Below are 17,888 nucleotides of genomic sequence, written 5' to 3'. Positions count from 1 at the left end.
TTTTTTTTCTTTCGAATGACTGTAAATTAATCAGTTTTAAAAACCAAGTTCAATGGGACAATGTAAATTAATGAAGTTTTAATAAAAGATAACTATATATACCAGCTTATATTATAATAACAATGGAAGAGTCGTTAAAACACTAGTTAGTATAACCAATTACTTAAAGGTGGGTATATGGGTGACTGGTCATATTTGAACCCAAGGACAGCGTAACCAAAATGTTTTTTCCTGGGTTTTTTTAGTTACACCATTGAACACACGCGTTTTCCTCATATTGCACCATTGAAACCGTCTAATGTAGAGAAATCCCCCAAGTTAAAAAAAAGATAATTAAGACTCGCAAGTTGTACATTTTCTTTGCCAGAAGGAGTATGATTTAACTTTATTTGGACAATTTTTTTAGGGCTGGGGGGGGGGGGGGCGGGTGCGACCTCCTTTACTCCGCCACTGATTTACCGCTTATTCTATAAAATGTTTCCCTTTCCAAGTTTTGTGGCATGCAACATAAATGATATTTGATTAATAAGTAAGTAATAGAAAGCGTTAGACTTTTATGCATCCCCCATCCTTTGTAATGTTTAGAACTAACCTACATTTTCACTATAATCAAAAAATGGACCCAGCAAGTACATCTGATTGAAATTGATTAATAATGATACATGTACATTGATTTCTTTGTTTTAAATGATGGGGTGTATGGGTCGTATTTGACAAAAAACAGAAGTCGAGCTATTCAACGGTAGTATTTTGTACGTAGTTATACATGTATATGTACATTAATTAATGAAGCAAACTATATAAAAGTAATTTTGATAATCTTGGTTGCAGTTCGCCCTTACTCTTAAATTCACCTCCTTTATATCTTGATATGTCATTAATAAAATAGTAAAAACTTTCCATTTTAATTCATATACATGTAAATATGATTAAATTAGAGCGTATAATACAGCAATGTTACAATATGAACAATATTTTATGTTTGCACTGCATTTTATTTAGATTAAATGTCTTGAGTACGACTTTGAGAAAGCTTCAAAGCTTACTCAGAAAATCGCATTTTTGTACTCAGCCGGAGTACGAGTAGGAGTATGAAAAAGTTTTATAACCTCGATATCTTGAGTAGGAGTACGATTTGGAGCACGGAGTACGATTTGGAGTACGAGATCGTACTCAAGAAAGTTTTATAACCTCGGGGCCAGACCATTTGAGTACGAGTTGGTTTTGGTGCGAGTCGGGTTGGGTACGACTTGACTGTAATTCAATATTTCTACGTACGACTCTATTAAAACACAACAAATCCCAAACGCGCATGATATTGGCGTTAAGTCATTACTGTAACGCAGCTGTAAATGTCAAAGTTTGAAGCATACTAGCACACATAGTAAGTGGGTCATTCTTGTTAGTGAAATGTAAAATAAAAACAATAACAGGTCAAAATCTCGCATTTGGGGGAACGCGTTATGCGAATATTTTATTACTGAAAAGAGGAATAATTCCCGTGTAGAGTAATCATTCCTGTTAAGGGGAACTGTGCCCAGCATTTTCAAAGAGTATCTACAGTCATCCATTTGAAGAAAAAAAGAACTAGATCTACTGTATATTTGGCTTATTGGGCGATTGATTGATAAACATTAAATTGTGCCTGTGACATGAAAAACTATGATAGTCATCTTTATCAATGTTTTTTTTTTTTTTAGCTCGCAATGAAACGAACAGGAGCTGTCATGTTCATGTTTTTGTTACTTTCCTTTGGACCTTTGTTTGCAATTTGTTCAAGTCCAGGATATATTTTGAAGGAGGCAAATTATATACCTCGGAATTATCAAGAATATCTAGAGATGAACAAACACATACAGTGCAAGAGCAGTGCTCAAAAAATTGTCTACCTTTTGGATAGCATCAAAGAAAAGACTCTTATTGGATGCTTCCATGAGGATTTTATTTATGGAAAATACTGTCCAGAATATAACTCTGGTATAGCTCAACCAAAGTATAAAGCTTCATGTGCCAATTTTAACATCACTCCATGTCCTTTACTGTACAATTTGTCAGAAAGTTATTTATACTTTGAGTGTTATGAAAAATTTGGGGCAATATCACCACCTAAGACCAGGCACCAGGAAATCAATGAAAGGAAAAAAAGAGAAAAAAAATTCATGGGAGATATTTATAAACAGGACTTGGTTTTAGCTATATCAATTCTCATAAATGTTGTATTCATATTAGTAATTGTTCATTGTTTGTTAATTTTATTCTTTATCAGAAAGTATATTTATAAGGAAAGTATCACATACAAGGACTTCTTTCAAAGCCAAAAGAATCTATTTGGCAAATTACTGTTTTGTACATCTACTGTATCAGATAATTGCGAGCATGACACAGGATCAAATGCAGAGGGAGCTTGTGGTGTTGCCGTAAGAACTGTTTCCACAGTATTAAATCAAAGTACGATTCTTTCAGTGTCTCAGGAATCCGTCACGTTCCCCTTACTTATGACAGGTAACACTTCTGCTACAGAAGAATGCCACGTTGATGCTGCCGTTATTGTGCCTCCGGTATCTAATACTGGTCCTCTAATGTCTGGTCCTCCAGTGTCTCGGGAATTCGACACGTCAACCTTACCTACCACAAGTATTGTAATGCATACAAACCAGAATGAAGATCCTTCTGTTACAGAAGAACGCTTAATAGTTGATGCTGCCATTACTGTGCCTCCAGTATCTAATACTGGTCCTCTAATGTCTGGTCCTCCAGTGTCTCAGGAATTCGACACGTCAACCTTACCTACCACAAGTATTGTAAAGCATACAAACCAGAATGAAGATCCTTCTGTTACAGAAGTTGCAACTGGTACTGTTCCTCCAGTATCTAATACTGGTGGTCCAGGGTCTCAGGGATCGAAGACGTCACCGTTGTGTACCACAGGAAACAATAATTCCTTTGTAATGCATACAAAACAGGAGGAAGACCCTCCTGTAACAGAGGAAGGCAATGTTGAGGTTGAAATAAGGGAGACTATTGACCTTCCAGAACACCCAGATGAACAAGAAAATACAGGAATGGATGTTATTTTAAATTTTGATTAATACCAGTATTTGGGCCATAATACACAAATCTGGGTGTATACCTCTTTTAATACATTGTACAAGAGACTGTTTATATACTACAGTCTCATTTTCTCTCTCTCTCATTATTTTGTACCGCAATCGGGGGCTCATGCACATACATATGTACGTATTTATATTACATCCGATATAAGTCGATATCTCTCTGTTTTTTTTTTTACTTTATATACATATTTATACTGTTGGTATATTACACTATCTGCTTGATTATTGAATAAAATGTGCTACTTTTGAAAAAAAAACTTGTTTATTGATATTGACAGTTATTCTAAACTTTTTATCTCTTTTGACAAGTGATGACTATTTAAAAAAATCTTTCTTTAGAGGGATACCCATCTCCGCTAGCCAAGGGTTTACAATCCATTCTACTTGTTATAGAGGAGCAGAGTGGATCGTAAATCCTTGGCTAGCACCAGACAGGCATGAATGCTGAATCTGATCCATAGTGGATAGGTTTCGGATGCTAGGGGTGGTTAAGATTTTAAGAGCTAGTTGAAGCAGATTTCCTTTGATGATTTTATCTTTAAGTCCTTACTTCTATCAAAATTGCATGGATTTTGCACCTTATTAGCTCACCTGAGCTGAAAGCTCAAGTGAGCTATTCTGATCACATTTTGTCTGTCGTCCGTCTGTCTGTCTGTCCGTCTGTCTGTCTGTCCGTAAACTTTTCACATTTTCAACATCTTCTCAAGAACTACTTGGCCAATTTCAACCAAACTTGGCACAAATCATCCTTAGACAAAGGGGATTCAAAGTTGTGAAAATTAAGGGCCACACCCGTTTAAAAGGGGAGATAATTAGAAAATAATGAAAAATTTTGAGAAATTTTCAAAAATCTTCTTCTCAAGAACCAGAAAGCCAGGAAAGCTGAAACTTGTGTGGAAGCATCTTCAGGTAGTGTAGATTCAAAGTTGTGAAATTCATGACCCCCAGGGGTAGGATGGGGCCACAATGGGGGGTCGAAGTTTTACATAGGAATATATAGAGTAAATCTTTAAAAATCTTCTTCTCAGAAACTAAACAGCCAGGAAAGCTGAAACTTGTGTGGAAGCATCCTCAGGTAGTGTAGATTCAAAGTTGTGAAATTCATGACCCCCGGGGGTAGGGTGGGGCCACAATGGGGGGTCGAAGTTTTACATAGGAATATATAGAGTAAATCTTTAAAAATCTTCTTCTCAGAAACTAATCAGCCAGGAAAGCTGAAACTTGTGTGGAAGCATCCTCAGGTAGTGTAGATTCAAAGTTGTGAAATTCATGACACCCGGGGTAGGGTGGGGCCACAATGGGGGGTCGAAATTTTACATAGGAATATATAGAGTAAATCTTTAAAAATCTTCTTCTCAGAAACTAAACAGCCAGGAAAGCTGAAACTTGTGTGAAAGCATCCTCAGGTAGTGTAGATTCAAAGTTGTGAAAATCAAGACCCCCGGGGGTAGGGTGGGGCCACAATGGGGGGTCGAAGTTTTACATAGGAATATATAGAGTAAATCTTTGAAAATCTTCTTCTCAGAAACTAATCAGCCAGGAAAGCTGAAACTTGTGTGGAAACATCCTAAGGTAGTGTAGATTCAAAGTTGTGAAAATCATGATCCTTGGGGGTAGGGTGGGGCCTCAATGGGGGGTCGAAATTTTACATAGGAATATATATAGAGTAAATCTTTAAAAATCTTCTTCTCAGAAACTTATCAGCCAGGAAAGCTGAAACTTGTGTGGAAGCATCCTCAGGTAGTGTAGATTCAAAGTTGTGAAAATCATGATCCCTGGGGGTAGGGTGGGGCCACAATGGGGGGTCGAAATTTTACATAGGAATATATAGAGTAAATCTTTAAAAATCTTCTTCTCAGAAATTGTTAAAACTTTGGCTCCAGGACAATTCTTCGGCCTCACAAGAAGGTTCAGAGTTTGATGTAGCTAAATATCCCATATATAAGCAATTGTAAAGGATTTTTTTGAGAACTGCAATACTCAACATGTGATGTGACTATAAAATTGAATCAGGCAGCTATTTTTTCATTGGAATCTTTTTGTATTACTGTATTGAGTTGTTGCCCTTGATTTATTGATTCTTGATTATTTTAATTAATGCATCCACTGTTAACCAATTATTGTGATGATTATTTTTATACAATAATAAATATTCAATGTATATAAGTTGTTCTGCATCAGAAGTTTTGGGTTAGGCCGGATTAGTTTGTTTATTTTTGATTTCCAATTTTTAGATACTATGAATTATTTTCGGCCAGCACATATATAGGGACAGTGTCTATAACATTATGATGAGCGACTGTTTGGGGTGAAACTTGAACAGGTATGGGTAGATTGAGCGAGTGAACATCCGTGTTTTCTAACCTTCGATACAAAGTGTGCGGTCATTCCTGCTCTATATCGCATTAATACAAGTGTACAGTCATACCTGCTTGAATTGGTGGTGGTTGAGGCGGAGCACTAGTGTATGGTCATCCCTGCAGGTGTTCAGGCCTTTCTAGCGCAAATGTGCGGCACTCCCTGCTTGCGTAAGGTTGAGCTGTTGGCGGAAACGTTGGTACCTGTTGAGTTGCGTAGGTGTGCGGTCATCCCTGCCTGCGTAACGTTGAGTTCCTATATATGTGCAGGAGCGGTGATTAAAGTCTGCTCTTGTAAATATTGGCAGCAATCAGGGCTATCCGAGTTCCAAGGGGGAAAATGGATTTTATTTATACAGGATCTACGTGTATTATTGTACATTGTCCAGATTGCTTGAATTATGACTCCATTAAGCTGACTTTATCATACCTATTGTTCCTCAGATGAGCGATGTGGCCCATGGGCCTCTTGTGTTACTGATGCACCTGACAGGCTTGAATGCTCAGTCTGACCCATAGGTTTCGGTTGCTGGAGGAGGTTCAGGTTTTAAGACCTGGTTAAAGTTTTTGGAGCAGGTACCCTCTGATGATTATATCTTAGTTAGTACTGGTTCTTACGTCACCAAACTTGCATGGATGGTGCGTATTATGATATTGATGCACCAGACAGGCTTGGATGCTGAATCTGAGCCATAGGTAATTGGATGCCGGATGAGGTTTAGTTTTTTGAAACAGGTCAGTTGTTTTATAGATAATTAATAGCTTGCATAGTTGATTTAACTATAATATAAATGAATCCCAGATTATGATACAATATTATATAAAATGATATTGCATTATTGAATTTTTTATCACATGATATTGTTTCATATGATATTGTAATATATATATAATACTTTATCAAATGATACAATATTTTACAATTATATGATAGTGGTCAAATAATTTATTATATCACATGAAATTGTTTAATATGATATTGAAATATATAATATTGATCATATGGTACGATATTGTATTATTATTATGTATATTATAATAATGTATTACATGTAGTATATCGCATGATATCTTCCCCTGCTGTGGATAAAGAGAAGAAAATATTTCAAGATTTAAAAGTTTTACTAAATGCAAAATTAATGACCATATAAAAAAGATATTGAATTAAAAATATTGACCTCTCCGTAAGGTCTGAAATCACGACAAATGGGCCAAGAATTAATGGCTTCATCAGATCCATGTATGCGTTCAGTTTTTTTTTCATCATGAGAAACAAGAGGCCAACAGGCCCAAGTAACAGTCACCGGAGTATCATATAGCCCATCCACAAACTTGTCGACGAGTCTCATATACCGGTATGCATTTAATTAATTAGGTTTCATTCTGGAGTAGAAAAATTATAAATTTGTAATAACGACCACCTCCTTGCCTGAAATCTTTCAAAAAGGACTATGAAACCTATAATTTTAGCTTAAAACTTCATAAAAGATCATAATTGAAAAGATGCAAGAATCTGAAAGAAAATAATTTTCCCATGTTTTCATAGATAAACTAAAACAAGGTGGCTAGTTTATGGCTAGCTATGTTTTATCTAAAACAACCTCCCATCCTTCATCCCCAGGGGCAGACAGAAACTCTCACTGTGGACATTTGAACAAACCAAAAAATAGTTACTCACTTCTCCTGTTCCAGCTTTTGAATATTTAACCTTCACTGACAATTAATCACCATCTGGCATTTATACCAAAATCATGTATCAGTGATTTTAGTTGGCCAATGTTTACTTTACCCCCCCCCCCCCCCCCTTTTAAATTTACTCCTTTCTTTCATTGAAATTCGTCAGCAGAAATACTCTTTTTTTTTAAATAAGAAATGACAAAGGAAATATTTAAAAAAGTTTATGTCTCAGAGGAAAGTATGTTCTTGTATTACAATAGGATCATGATAATGAATGATGAAAACACAAACTTCAGAATTTAAGTGGAGATCCTCTTCAAGCCTGTGCAATATTTTTTCCATTAATCATCTGATATACATGTACATAGTTTTTTTATGAATATGTATATACATGACATGTATTTTCTATACAAGGTTTCAACAAATCCAACAGTTCTACAATAATAAAAAACAAAATATCGGGAACACAACAGTTACAGAATGTTTGTTGGATTGATTCCTTGCATCATGGAATCAAAAGTAACGAGTCTGATTGCTGCCCACAGCCTTCTATCACAGTTCACAATGGTCACTGTCACTGCACTTGTTGAATTAATGTTATGTTGTCTCCCTTTAGAAGAATTCGTCCTGCAATATATAAACTACAATTCAATGATATTCCTAAGGTACACCGTAATAATAAGATTTAATGCCTGAAGACACACTAATTGATTAGGAAAGAGCCACATCCAAACATAAAACTTATAGGTTGCATTTCTGCAAATCACGATAAAAAAGGATTGAAGTTAACTACATTCAAAACTCAAAGGAATTGCAATGAACTTTTAACATTACTAGGCAAAAAAATAATCAGATTCTCAAGCAAAGTCAAACTGTGACAATTGTTGCTCAATTTCTTAAATGAAAATAAATTCATTCCTCTTTTCAAATCTAGCAATGAAAATCCAAAAATTGCATTATTTTATATCAAAATTTCCTTTGATATCAAAAGTTAGCGTACCTTCCAAATTTATTAATGAAACAACAACCATGAGTTCCATTCTAAAAAACAATTAACCATGCAATCCCTTACCTAATGTCTTCCTGTTTTTTGTTTTCATGTGAACCTCTTCTGCCTCATCCAAAACAAGATTCATGTATTCATCAAAACCCTGTTAATGAAGAGTGATCACATAAAGAATATAAGTTTTAATTTAATATTTTTTTTAGACACAATAATAGAATAATAAAATGAAAGCCTGTAGTTGCTTTCCCACTTCATATAACAAAGAGTAATTCCACTGACCACTATACATCCCTCTATCCTCAGGTTTGTCTGCTCATATAACCAAACGGATATTCTAGATCTCTACAATGAATACAAACCAAAAATAAAATATCACAAAAATTATATTCCCTTATCCTTGTATGTTGATATACTGGTATAATTTGTAGAGATTTTACCAGTTACTGACAAGTTCTGATCACTTAGAGTTTAATAAGGTGAGAGATTAGAAACAAAACATTAATTCTGTACTTACATTCTGCAAGTATCTGAAAATCAGATTCTATTTAAAGTTAAGGAATATAATACAATAAATTTGGAGACCTACAAATTGCAGATAAGATAAAAATATGACATACTAAATTGGAATTCTTGCTGATACTAATTTGAATTGATTAATTATAAAACACATACTGGTAATTATGCCTTGATGATCATTTTTTGTTTAAAAATGAATAAAGCTATACTTCATATTCCGCTTTCATAGTAACTTTGGTAAGCTCAGTATTCTGTATATAGATCATACACAGATCAAGAGCCTAGAGAGGGTTTAGGGTAGTCAAGACCCCCCCCCCCACCCCCAATTTAAATTTCATTAAATTTACATTATAAAATTACTATAAATATGGACCTCAGACCCCCATCCCCCTGGCAAACTCAAATAACTGTCGGGACCCCCCACCCCCTGCAAAAATTTTCTGGATCAGCGCATGTAGATTATTTAATTATTTGCTGATGATGACTGCAAGTAGTTTCATTTGTTGATCGGCTCAAATGCATGTGCCAAATAGCTCAGAAATTAGCACCTCTAACAAGAGATTCAAAGGGCCAGGGTTTGAATCTTCGTCTTGTCCATCATTTTTTTCTCTATCCCAATAAACAAGCAGCAGTGTCTTTTACAGAAAAAAAATGGAAGTATAACTGCAAAACCAAATGCAGGACAGGTCTAGTGCAATCACTAGACTAAACTACGAAGCTTGATTTACGGTTACCTACATAGCTTTATTTATCTACCTGAAGTAGGTTTGTTTAGCTACCTTTATACAATTCACTGTTTATGTAAAACAGACAAAAAGTTGTAAAACTCTCAACCTTTATTTATACAATCCACTTTTAAAAAACCAACCCAGAGCAAAAATTGTTTTAAAAATCGCTGCTTTTGAGCAGTTTTCAGCAAAACACCAGAGGCGTGTTCATCAGAGCAAGTGCTCACGAGTCTCTTCACCTAAGGCCGGATAAAATGGTTTGTTTCCGTTTTCCTGACCGACCCTAGCTAAAACCGCAGACTCAAAACTTTCTTATTACAGATTTTGGACAGGAGATCGTCAATTTCCATTTTAGTCCAGTTTGGAAAAATTTTTACTCGAAATTTGTGGTCACAAAAACGCTTGTAGCAGTTTTTCTTTGAAATACAAATCAGTGTTACTCAAACGTTTTATTTCAAAATGGATAGATGTCTCCATGCTAGTAGATCCAATTAATGCTCTCATTGCTGGCATCATCCAAAGACAAATCTGATATATGAGATTGTTTTTTTGTGAGGCCAGCTAAATAGTCAAGTGACATCCTGATTCCATGAAAAGATATTTATTGAAAGGTCTTACACATTCGACCTCAAGCTTACACTTCTGCCAACTCTTTTGGCCACTTTCACAAAACCCTCATCCCTTATTAGTGATCACCTGTTATGATAGATATTTTTTTTATATATCCACAGAATCACCACACAATGACACTCTCTTTTAAGCGAGACAACTCGTTATCTTTCAAAAGTGAAAGTAGACAATGGCTTCCCGTAATAAACTTTGTTAACCTACCAACCCTATTTTTCCTTCAGCATGAAAGCGGAAACAAAACATTATTTTTTTAGGCCGAAGTGCAAGTTTTGTACATATGCCTATCAAAGAAAAAAGTCTTACTGGGTAGCTAAATTCTCCTATTTCAGGTACTAAGTAATTCAACCTACATGTAGGTAGCTAAATTTAGTGTGCAATAGGATGGGAGAAATATTGACGGACCAGACCTCAATTCAAATCCAGACCCTTGAATCTTTAGTCAGGTGCGCTACCAATTGGGCCATCTTTCGCCGGTATTCGAACCAGTCTGACCGTCACATTCCTCCCCCTTAAATGGTCTTTGTCCCAGAAAATCACCAGGCAGGAGTTCGCCCGTCAGTCCAGGGGTTGGTCACACCACCAAATGTAACAGGATGGGAGAAATATTATGATGGACCAGACCAGGATTCTAATCTGGCCCCCTGAATCTCTAGTCATGTGCTCTACCAGAGCTATCTTGCACTGGTATTCGAATCGGTCTGACTGTCACAAGTGATTGTACTGGACCTGCAAAAGTGGAGTTACTTAAATGCTTGATACCACTAAATCATAAGTGATTTAAATTACAAACACTATGACGATTAAAACCAGGAAGAAAAAGCTTTCAAAATCTATAGTTACACTGAGAAAGCCATTAAGGGACAACATCTCTATAAACTATAGCAAAAACGGGGTCTTGCATGTTGACATAAAAGCTTTTCTCTTGAATTGAACTCGACAGAAATAACGACTTAACGGGCACAACTAATGCTTTACTTAATTACACACATAAATGCTTGAGGACCCAATACACATCTTCTCATTTAACAATATTTTCTCATGACCAGCGTGGGTTAACAATGCCTGCGACAAAGCTACACATTTTGATGCAATATCATAACTTTCCGCAGAATATCATTAACCAGATTTCAAAAGGATACAATAGGCTGCACCATAACCTTCTGCACCTTCTGTCCACCTTTGTACGCCATCGTGAATAATCGTATAAATCACGTTGAAAAGAACCGGTGAAAATGGCGGACAAACAATGCATGCACTGTACTTTGATCCCGATCAGAAATGTTTTGAATATCATACCCGATTAAATAAAAATAATTAAATTTGATATTGATTTATTCCGATTAAGGTTTACTGCGAAAACGAAATCGTGAAGAAATAACCACCTCTCAAGTGAAGACATTATTTTTAAAGTTTAGATTTTAGAAATCTGCCCACACCAGGAACTTATTTTCTTAGGTTAAATGTGACGTTTTTGTTAGTAGCGGAGCGTTTCAGAAACCCTTGACTTAGGAAGATGGTTATGGCTGTATGGGACAGGCATAGGCGTCGGAACCGGGGGGGCTAGGGGGGGCTTAGCCCCCCCCCCCCCCCCCACTTTTTTTGCAAAGTTATACCTAACCATTACAAACATAGCATGATAGAGGGTTCAGCCCCCCACTTTTTGTCGTAGGAAATATTATTGTTCCTAAATTTACCTTGAAAGATTGAGAAGTGAGATTCAGAAGCATACTAGCCCCCCCCCCCCCCCCCCCCCCCCCCCATGGATTAGGAATTTCCTGATTTTGGAAAAAAAATTTAGGATAAGTATTTTTTTTTTTGGAAGTATGGGTATACTCCCCCCCCCCCCCCCCCCCCCCCCCCCCCCCCCCCCCACACACACGGATTAGGATTTCCATGATTTTTGGAATTACTTTTTTCTCAATATTTCTGAGGATTAGTCTAGCCCCCCCACTTTCAATTTGCTTCCGACGCCTATGACAGGTATCCTTATAAGGTTACGTACTTTCTATCAAATTAAACAATAAAATCAAGTATAAATTCTGTAATCTTTTCTTTCCCATTATTGTTACCTAACAGTTTAGCGCAATTGGCTATGAATCTGTGAATCATGCCGGGGTTCGAATACTGCTGAGGCTTTCATAATTTTAACCATACTAAAAATTCTTAAAACGGTTTTTAGTCAAACAAGTGTTGTAAAATTTTAAAATTTCTAAACTCGTCTGGGGAAAGTATTTTGAATATATATAATGAACTTCTACCCACATTAATTTAGGAGTACCACCATGGCACCTTAAATCGACAACGTATCGAGATTGAGAAAGTTATTCTGCACCATTCACGATAACAAGAACTTTATTTCTATTCTAACTAACAGCTCAGTATTTCTTCTGTTCGTTACTCTGGTCCTATACGTAAAGACATCCTCACAATGTCAGGGGTTCTAAGTCTAGGTCGTTGCCATTGTGAGGATGATAGAGAGACATTCTGTGTAATCCCAACGGTTTTGTTTGTACTTAATTCAGTGGCGTCGGAAGAAAATTTAAAGTGTTGGTGGGGGGGGGGGGGGGGAGCTAGACAAATCGTCAGAAATCTTGACAAGCAAAAAAAAAAAACCACAACCTAATTCCCAAAATCATGAAAATCCTTATTTCAATCTTTGTAATGTCCATTTTAGAAATTTTGGGAAAATTATGTTTGCTGCGAGAAAAAAAAGGGGGGGGGGGGCAGGACCCTCTCTGGTGCTATGCGAGTATAATTATGGTTAGGTCTAACTTGGCGAAAAAGGGGGGGGGGGGGGCTAAGTCCATCCCCCTAGCCCACCACCCCCGGTTCCGACGCCTATGTAATTAGTTTAAATTTGGGATGGCATGCGGACATCATGCTTTTTTTCTGTGGGATATTTGATAAACTTTACTATTTATGTAAGGAAAATGTGGCGAGGAAATCTGTCCTTGGAACAGCCACATAGAACTCTTTGAGGCAGTACACAACGTTTTGACCGGAACTAAAACGTGAAATTGACATTTTTTTTTATCATTATTAAAAAAAATATTAACGTTCTGAAATTACACTTTTATGACCAATACAGGCTATGAATAAATATGAATTAATTTTTCTGATCTGATTTTTAACTGATGACGTTCGTGGGAGAGTAATGGCCGCGGCATCTCTGGACTCAGGATCATGAAACATAAACAACGCTTAAACTGCGTGTGTAGCTTTTAATGTAATATAGAGACACATTTTGATAGCATTTCATTTTTTTCAATTTCAATGTTTTCAGTCACAAGACAATCATCGTCGGAACCCACGGGTTTCAACCCGGTAGAAAGCAGTGTAACGGATACAAAACCCGTGGCTTCCGACGATGCAAGACAACAAGAGAGTATACAAATTTTGACTTTCAAGAAGTCTAAGACTACTTCATGGTCCTGAGGCCTGATCTCGGCAATAATATAACTGTTGTAGAATAAAGTATAATCGTCAGCTGTTTTCTTGTCCCGACATTTTGTCTTTATAAAGTCTTCATGATTTCTTTGGGTAATGTTTGCATAAGTTCTTTTAAATTCCATTTAAAAAAACTGCAAAAGGATGAAATAAGCAGAACCAACTGACAAGAATTATCGGAACTCATGCATCATTCCTACACAGAACCCGAGACGTTTGGCTCAATGCATCATTTGACACTTTGTTATCCATGGTATAACTACTTATATAATCATTATTGATGCACATGCCGCCGAATTACACCACATCAATATAACAATACCTGTTTGATAATGATTTCAAAACACACCTTTCATTAATCATATGTAGCATCTTGTTTAATCCAGTTGTGTGCATTGTATGTTACATAAACGCTAGAATTCTTGTGTTGCACACCAACCACTTTTGCTGAACATGTTGCATGCGCACAGTCAAACAAACAACTGCTTTTGTTGCCATTTGAGATATCAATACAATTTTACATATTGTTGCAAAATCGAAGAAAATATCCGCCCTGACAAGCTGGCTGTATGTTTTATTACAACAAACAGGGACTGATATATAGTTTAAGGCACAGACTCAGAGAAATGAACATGTACGTACCGTTTTTACCATCATTATGTTTTATAATATTTTTATTGTTTTACTATTTTTACAATAAAATATCATATATATAAAAGTGCGTGAATCCAAATATCAAATCTAATCATCGATTTATATGTAACATAATTATGTATACATGTATTAATTATGTACATTTACGGACAGAGTCTTCCTTGTTAATTAAGGTTGTACAAAACAGATAAGTCAAAATTTTTCTATTATTCATTTTTCTGAAAATTTAATATTTTTTTTCTCTTTGGGATGTAATATATCTAAACTTTGAAAGAAATCTGACCTTACAATTTTTGGCCAAATCGGTACGAACTTTTGTACATTTAATAATAATTCGGACCCAACAGTGAAACATTTAAACTTAAAAAAAAGTATAACTGCTTTCTAATCTGACATAGATTGATATTCCATTCGACATAATGAATTAGTGATGATTTTCAAATTTCCTCGATGGATTTAAATACGAAAATTATACAATTCGACATCAAGAATTTAATCAACTAAAATAGAACAATGTCATTATTGCGATACTTTTATAGTAACTGCCTAAACTACGCCGGGATTGTTTCTGCGTCGTCATGGTCTTTGATGTATCTATAGACTCCGACGTCTCCCCCAGATGTACCGATCCACATTGTGTGTTTGATGATAGACACAGAGGACAATTCTTGAAGGTCTGGTAGGCGTAGAATTTTTAGTAGTTGTCCAGTACAATGAAGAACGTGAAGTGAGCTATTGAATGTGTCGGACACTATGCAGTTATAGTCAGAGTCACATTCAACCGCACACGGACAAAATGGATTCTGGTCCGTCTCGGTTCCACGATAAATGGCTCTCCGGATGCCATCAGAAGACAGAATGTAAAGTTCTCCAGTGTCCGTGTCTTTCATGTCAATAACGCAGATGTCTGTGTTCTTGTTCTGTGCGACGCGTGTTGGAAAGGTAAACAATCTGTTGTTCTTCTCGTCAAATTCTATTTCTTTGATACCTTTTCCCGTCAGTGTAATACTTTTTAACAAACGGCTGCATGAGCTGTCAGGTTCGTAGGCATCGTCGTCCTCACACAACGTTTCCACCGACTCTTGACCAGCAGATTCCTAGAGGAATTAAAGGATACGCATCAAACATCGTCTGCTTCTCTCCTGCAGACGACACGAACACAACGCAACGTTGATCCATGTCTGTATAGTAAATGGTATCGTTAGAACAGACGGTAAAATCTCCGATCTGACATTCCAGCAGCACAGTTCTTTCGACATTTCCTGTCCTGTCTACCTTCAGGCATTGTGTCTCCTTGCTAATCCAAGCAGTGTTCTCTTTAAAGGTATGGATGGAATCAATTTTAGTGTTTTTCACGCTAAAATTTGAAATTTGTTCGATTTCGAAAACGTTAACATCTATTATTCTACCCATCATTTTGTCCAAGCACTCGGTATCTGACTCTTCTCCAAAGTAACGCATAGAATATTCATTTTCATGAAAATATATATTTTCTCTTTGAAGCAAGTCTTGCACCTGGTTATAATGTTCAACGAGGCTAGGGTCGCTTACCTTGTTCTTTTCAATAAAACTTATGATTTCTTTTGCTTTCTGGCTTTTGTCTTCCAGTGATTTCCGAGTCTGTTTAAGGTACTGATTATTTATATCCTTCTTGTCTTCCATACAGATCAAAATCCGGTTCTTGATTTCAGATAGCGAGTCAACGATTTTGTCAAATTGAAGTTCTACTTTCTCCTTTTCTCGATTAAACAGCTCTGTATTCCTTTTTTCTGTACATTGAAGTTTATACAAGTCTTCTTCTAATGCAACCAAATCTGTATTATGGACTTTCTTCAATCCAATCCTACATTTTTTCCGAATTTTCCTCGCAATATTTTTAATAGAACTCCAATTGTGCTTTGTTTGGTCCATTTTAGCGCATTCCAGACACAAGTCCAGATGGCAATCCTCGCAGTGCATGTCTAGCTCCTGCTGGTGTTGTTCACAAAGAACGACGTGAACTTGAGCCCATGTTACATTAGACGCCATGATGTTTATATCACAATATGATTCCATTTAATATGGGATGAAAGGCAGACCTCAGATCACATTATGGAAAGGGGATTTACACCCCGAATAGGAAACAATGAAGGAACTTACTCTATACTTGATAATTTTTGTGGATCATCTAATAAAATCTACCAAACATATATTTCATTTGTCAACTAACATGTTTCGCGATCGAAGCTGTAGTATTAATAAGACACGTACACATTCCACATGCCTGTCTAAACTAGATACGGGGTATAATATATCGATCTATTTTCCGCCAACTTATTCAGTGCAAAATATAAAAAATCCATGTAATCGAAGTTTTGCTAAAACATGAGTTAGCGCATCATTTAAGACAAAAAACAAAAAAGCTGTCATAATCTTAAGACAACCAAATACTTGTCTTAATTTTAAAAGTCCAACTTTAACACAGCGAGAACCTATATTTTCGTTCACAACCAAATTAAAGGCAGCATAATTCGAGTGCGTGCGACTTTCTACAGCTAGTCTTTTATTTTCATGCTGCCGTTGTTCATGTTGGTGCAAAGTTAAAAATTACTTTATTATTTTGTTTTATTCAAAATAAACATTATCCATAACATTTATGTGTAAAAGTAAATTTATTTTTAGACATTAATCCGGTAAAATGCTGAGGTGGTACTAGCTTTTAAAGTCGGCATTTATTAATGAATGTCAAAATATACTGCGCTACTCCAAATTAAAAGTGATAGGGCACTGACAAAAATAACATTGATATATTAAACAATGTTAGCCAAATAATCGACATTTTTTTTTTAAATTTCCAGTTTAGACTTTTTACACTAGTTTTCATAAATGTAAAAAAAACCAGAACCCTTGGACAGAAATACAAAAACTAATAATTCATTTGATTTTGATTGAATTGAAATCGTTGACAGAGTTTCAAGTGCATTATTGAACCTTATTCGCCCTATTCTTGGTGTCATTTATTTGACTCACTTTGATACCATTGATGTTCTCCTAACGGTCTGGATCTCCGCCGGTTAGACGAGGTGGCTATCACATATGACCTAACGCCTTATAAACATTGGTCCAATAAACTCAAATGTATCACCTCTGGTGTCGCTTCACACCCGCGACAAAACCAGAGAATGTTCTCTCTCGGTTCCAAAAACTGCAAATTATAAGGATCTCAGACCTACCAAAAAACGGGTTGTAGGTAATAATATGGGACATGATAAAATCGAAATAGAGAGCTCTAAAAACTATGGAAACGATTTGGTGAGGATAAATGTATAAAATGAAATTGAGATGATGTTTGAAACATGGATCGTCAGGAGAAAATAACATCATTATGTAATACTCGTAAACTACTATAATAAACGTTGAAGATATAGACATCAATTATATACATTAATGAACATATCAGAAACATCAACTTGATGAAATGGAATATATAAAATTAAGTATTCAGAATTCAATATGCAATTTTTTCAACACAGAAATTTCATTTAATTAGTCAACGCAACCACACCATATCCATTACAGCTAACATGGACAAATACTAATTTTGCTTTCAAAAGAATACCTACATGCATTGGAGAAAAAGCAAAATCCTAAACAAAGATCTATTAGTAAGAAATTTGACAAACATATAACTAATGGCATCTGTACTTTCCCTGCATTTTTTTGGTCAAAAAGAAAGTGAGCGCACAAGATTGTAAGTTTGCAGGAATCCTCGACACGAATC

The 17,888-nt window shown here is 36.0% G+C and overlaps 3 protein-coding genes across 4 annotated transcripts; 1 reads left to right on the top strand and 2 right to left on the bottom strand.

Annotated features, from left to right (window-relative positions):
* Nucleotides 1-1,280: 1,280 nt before the first annotated feature.
* Nucleotides 1,281-3,358, top strand: LOC128185562 (uncharacterized). Of its 2 annotated transcripts, XM_052855131.1 has the most exons (3): nt 1,281-1,384; nt 1,701-1,977; nt 2,365-3,358. In XM_052855131.1, exons 2-3 carry the CDS (start codon nt 1,707-1,709, stop codon nt 3,087-3,089), a joined length of 996 nt encoding a protein of 331 aa, XP_052711091.1. In that variant the 5' UTR covers nt 1,281-1,384; nt 1,701-1,706; the 3' UTR covers nt 3,090-3,358. The 2 variants fall into 2 exon arrangements, with proteins under 2 accessions (XP_052711091.1, XP_052711090.1); XM_052855130.1 differs by having other exon boundaries at nt 1,701-3,358.
* Nucleotides 3,359-7,353: 3,995 nt separating this feature from the next.
* Nucleotides 7,354-11,304, bottom strand: LOC128185561 (small nuclear ribonucleoprotein E). The gene is made up of 5 exons (XM_052855129.1): nt 11,167-11,304; nt 8,668-8,694; nt 8,433-8,495; nt 8,220-8,298; nt 7,354-7,774 (listed from the first exon to the last, which is right to left on the bottom strand). Exons 1-5 carry the CDS (start codon nt 11,215-11,217, stop codon nt 7,722-7,724), a joined length of 273 nt encoding a protein of 90 aa, XP_052711089.1. The 5' UTR covers nt 11,218-11,304; the 3' UTR covers nt 7,354-7,721.
* A 3,375-nt stretch (nt 11,305-14,679) lies between these two features.
* On the bottom strand, nt 14,680-16,156 carry LOC128185251 (uncharacterized). The gene is made up of 2 exons (XM_052854894.1): nt 15,680-16,156; nt 14,680-15,225 (listed from the first exon to the last, which is right to left on the bottom strand). Exons 1-2 carry the CDS (start codon nt 16,154-16,156, stop codon nt 14,680-14,682), a joined length of 1,023 nt encoding a protein of 340 aa, XP_052710854.1.
* Between the last annotated feature and the right edge of the window lie 1,732 nt (nt 16,157-17,888).

The sequence above is a fragment of the Crassostrea angulata genome, chromosome 5 (genome assembly GCF_025612915.1).
Source record: "Crassostrea angulata isolate pt1a10 chromosome 5, ASM2561291v2, whole genome shotgun sequence".
Classification (NCBI taxonomy): Eukaryota; Metazoa; Mollusca; class Bivalvia; order Ostreida; family Ostreidae; genus Magallana; species Magallana angulata.
This window is presented reverse-complemented; position numbering and strand designations above follow the sequence as displayed.

Coding starts and splice junctions, on each gene's coding strand:
- LOC128185562 (XM_052855130.1), top strand. CDS start 1,707: ATGAAACGAACAGGAGCTGTCATGTTCATGTTTTTGTTACTTTCCTTT.
- LOC128185561 (XM_052855129.1), bottom strand. CDS start 11,217: ATGGCGTACAAAGGTGGACAGAAGGTGCAGAAGGTTATGGTGCAGCCT. Junction 8,695..11,166: donor AGGTTATGGTGCAGCCTATT/GTATCCTTTTGA, acceptor AACTTTAAATAG/AATCTGATTTTCAGATACTT. Junction 8,299..8,432: donor GGATAGAGGGATGTATAGTG/GTCAGTGGAATT, acceptor CTTCATTAACAG/GGTTTTGATGAATACATGAA.
- LOC128185251 (XM_052854894.1), bottom strand. CDS start 16,156: ATGGCGTCTAATGTAACATGGGCTCAAGTTCACGTCGTTCTTTGTGAA. Junction 15,226..15,679: donor GTTTTATTGAAAAGAACAAG/GTAAGCGACCCT, acceptor TAATTCCTCTAG/GAATCTGCTGGTCAAGAGTC.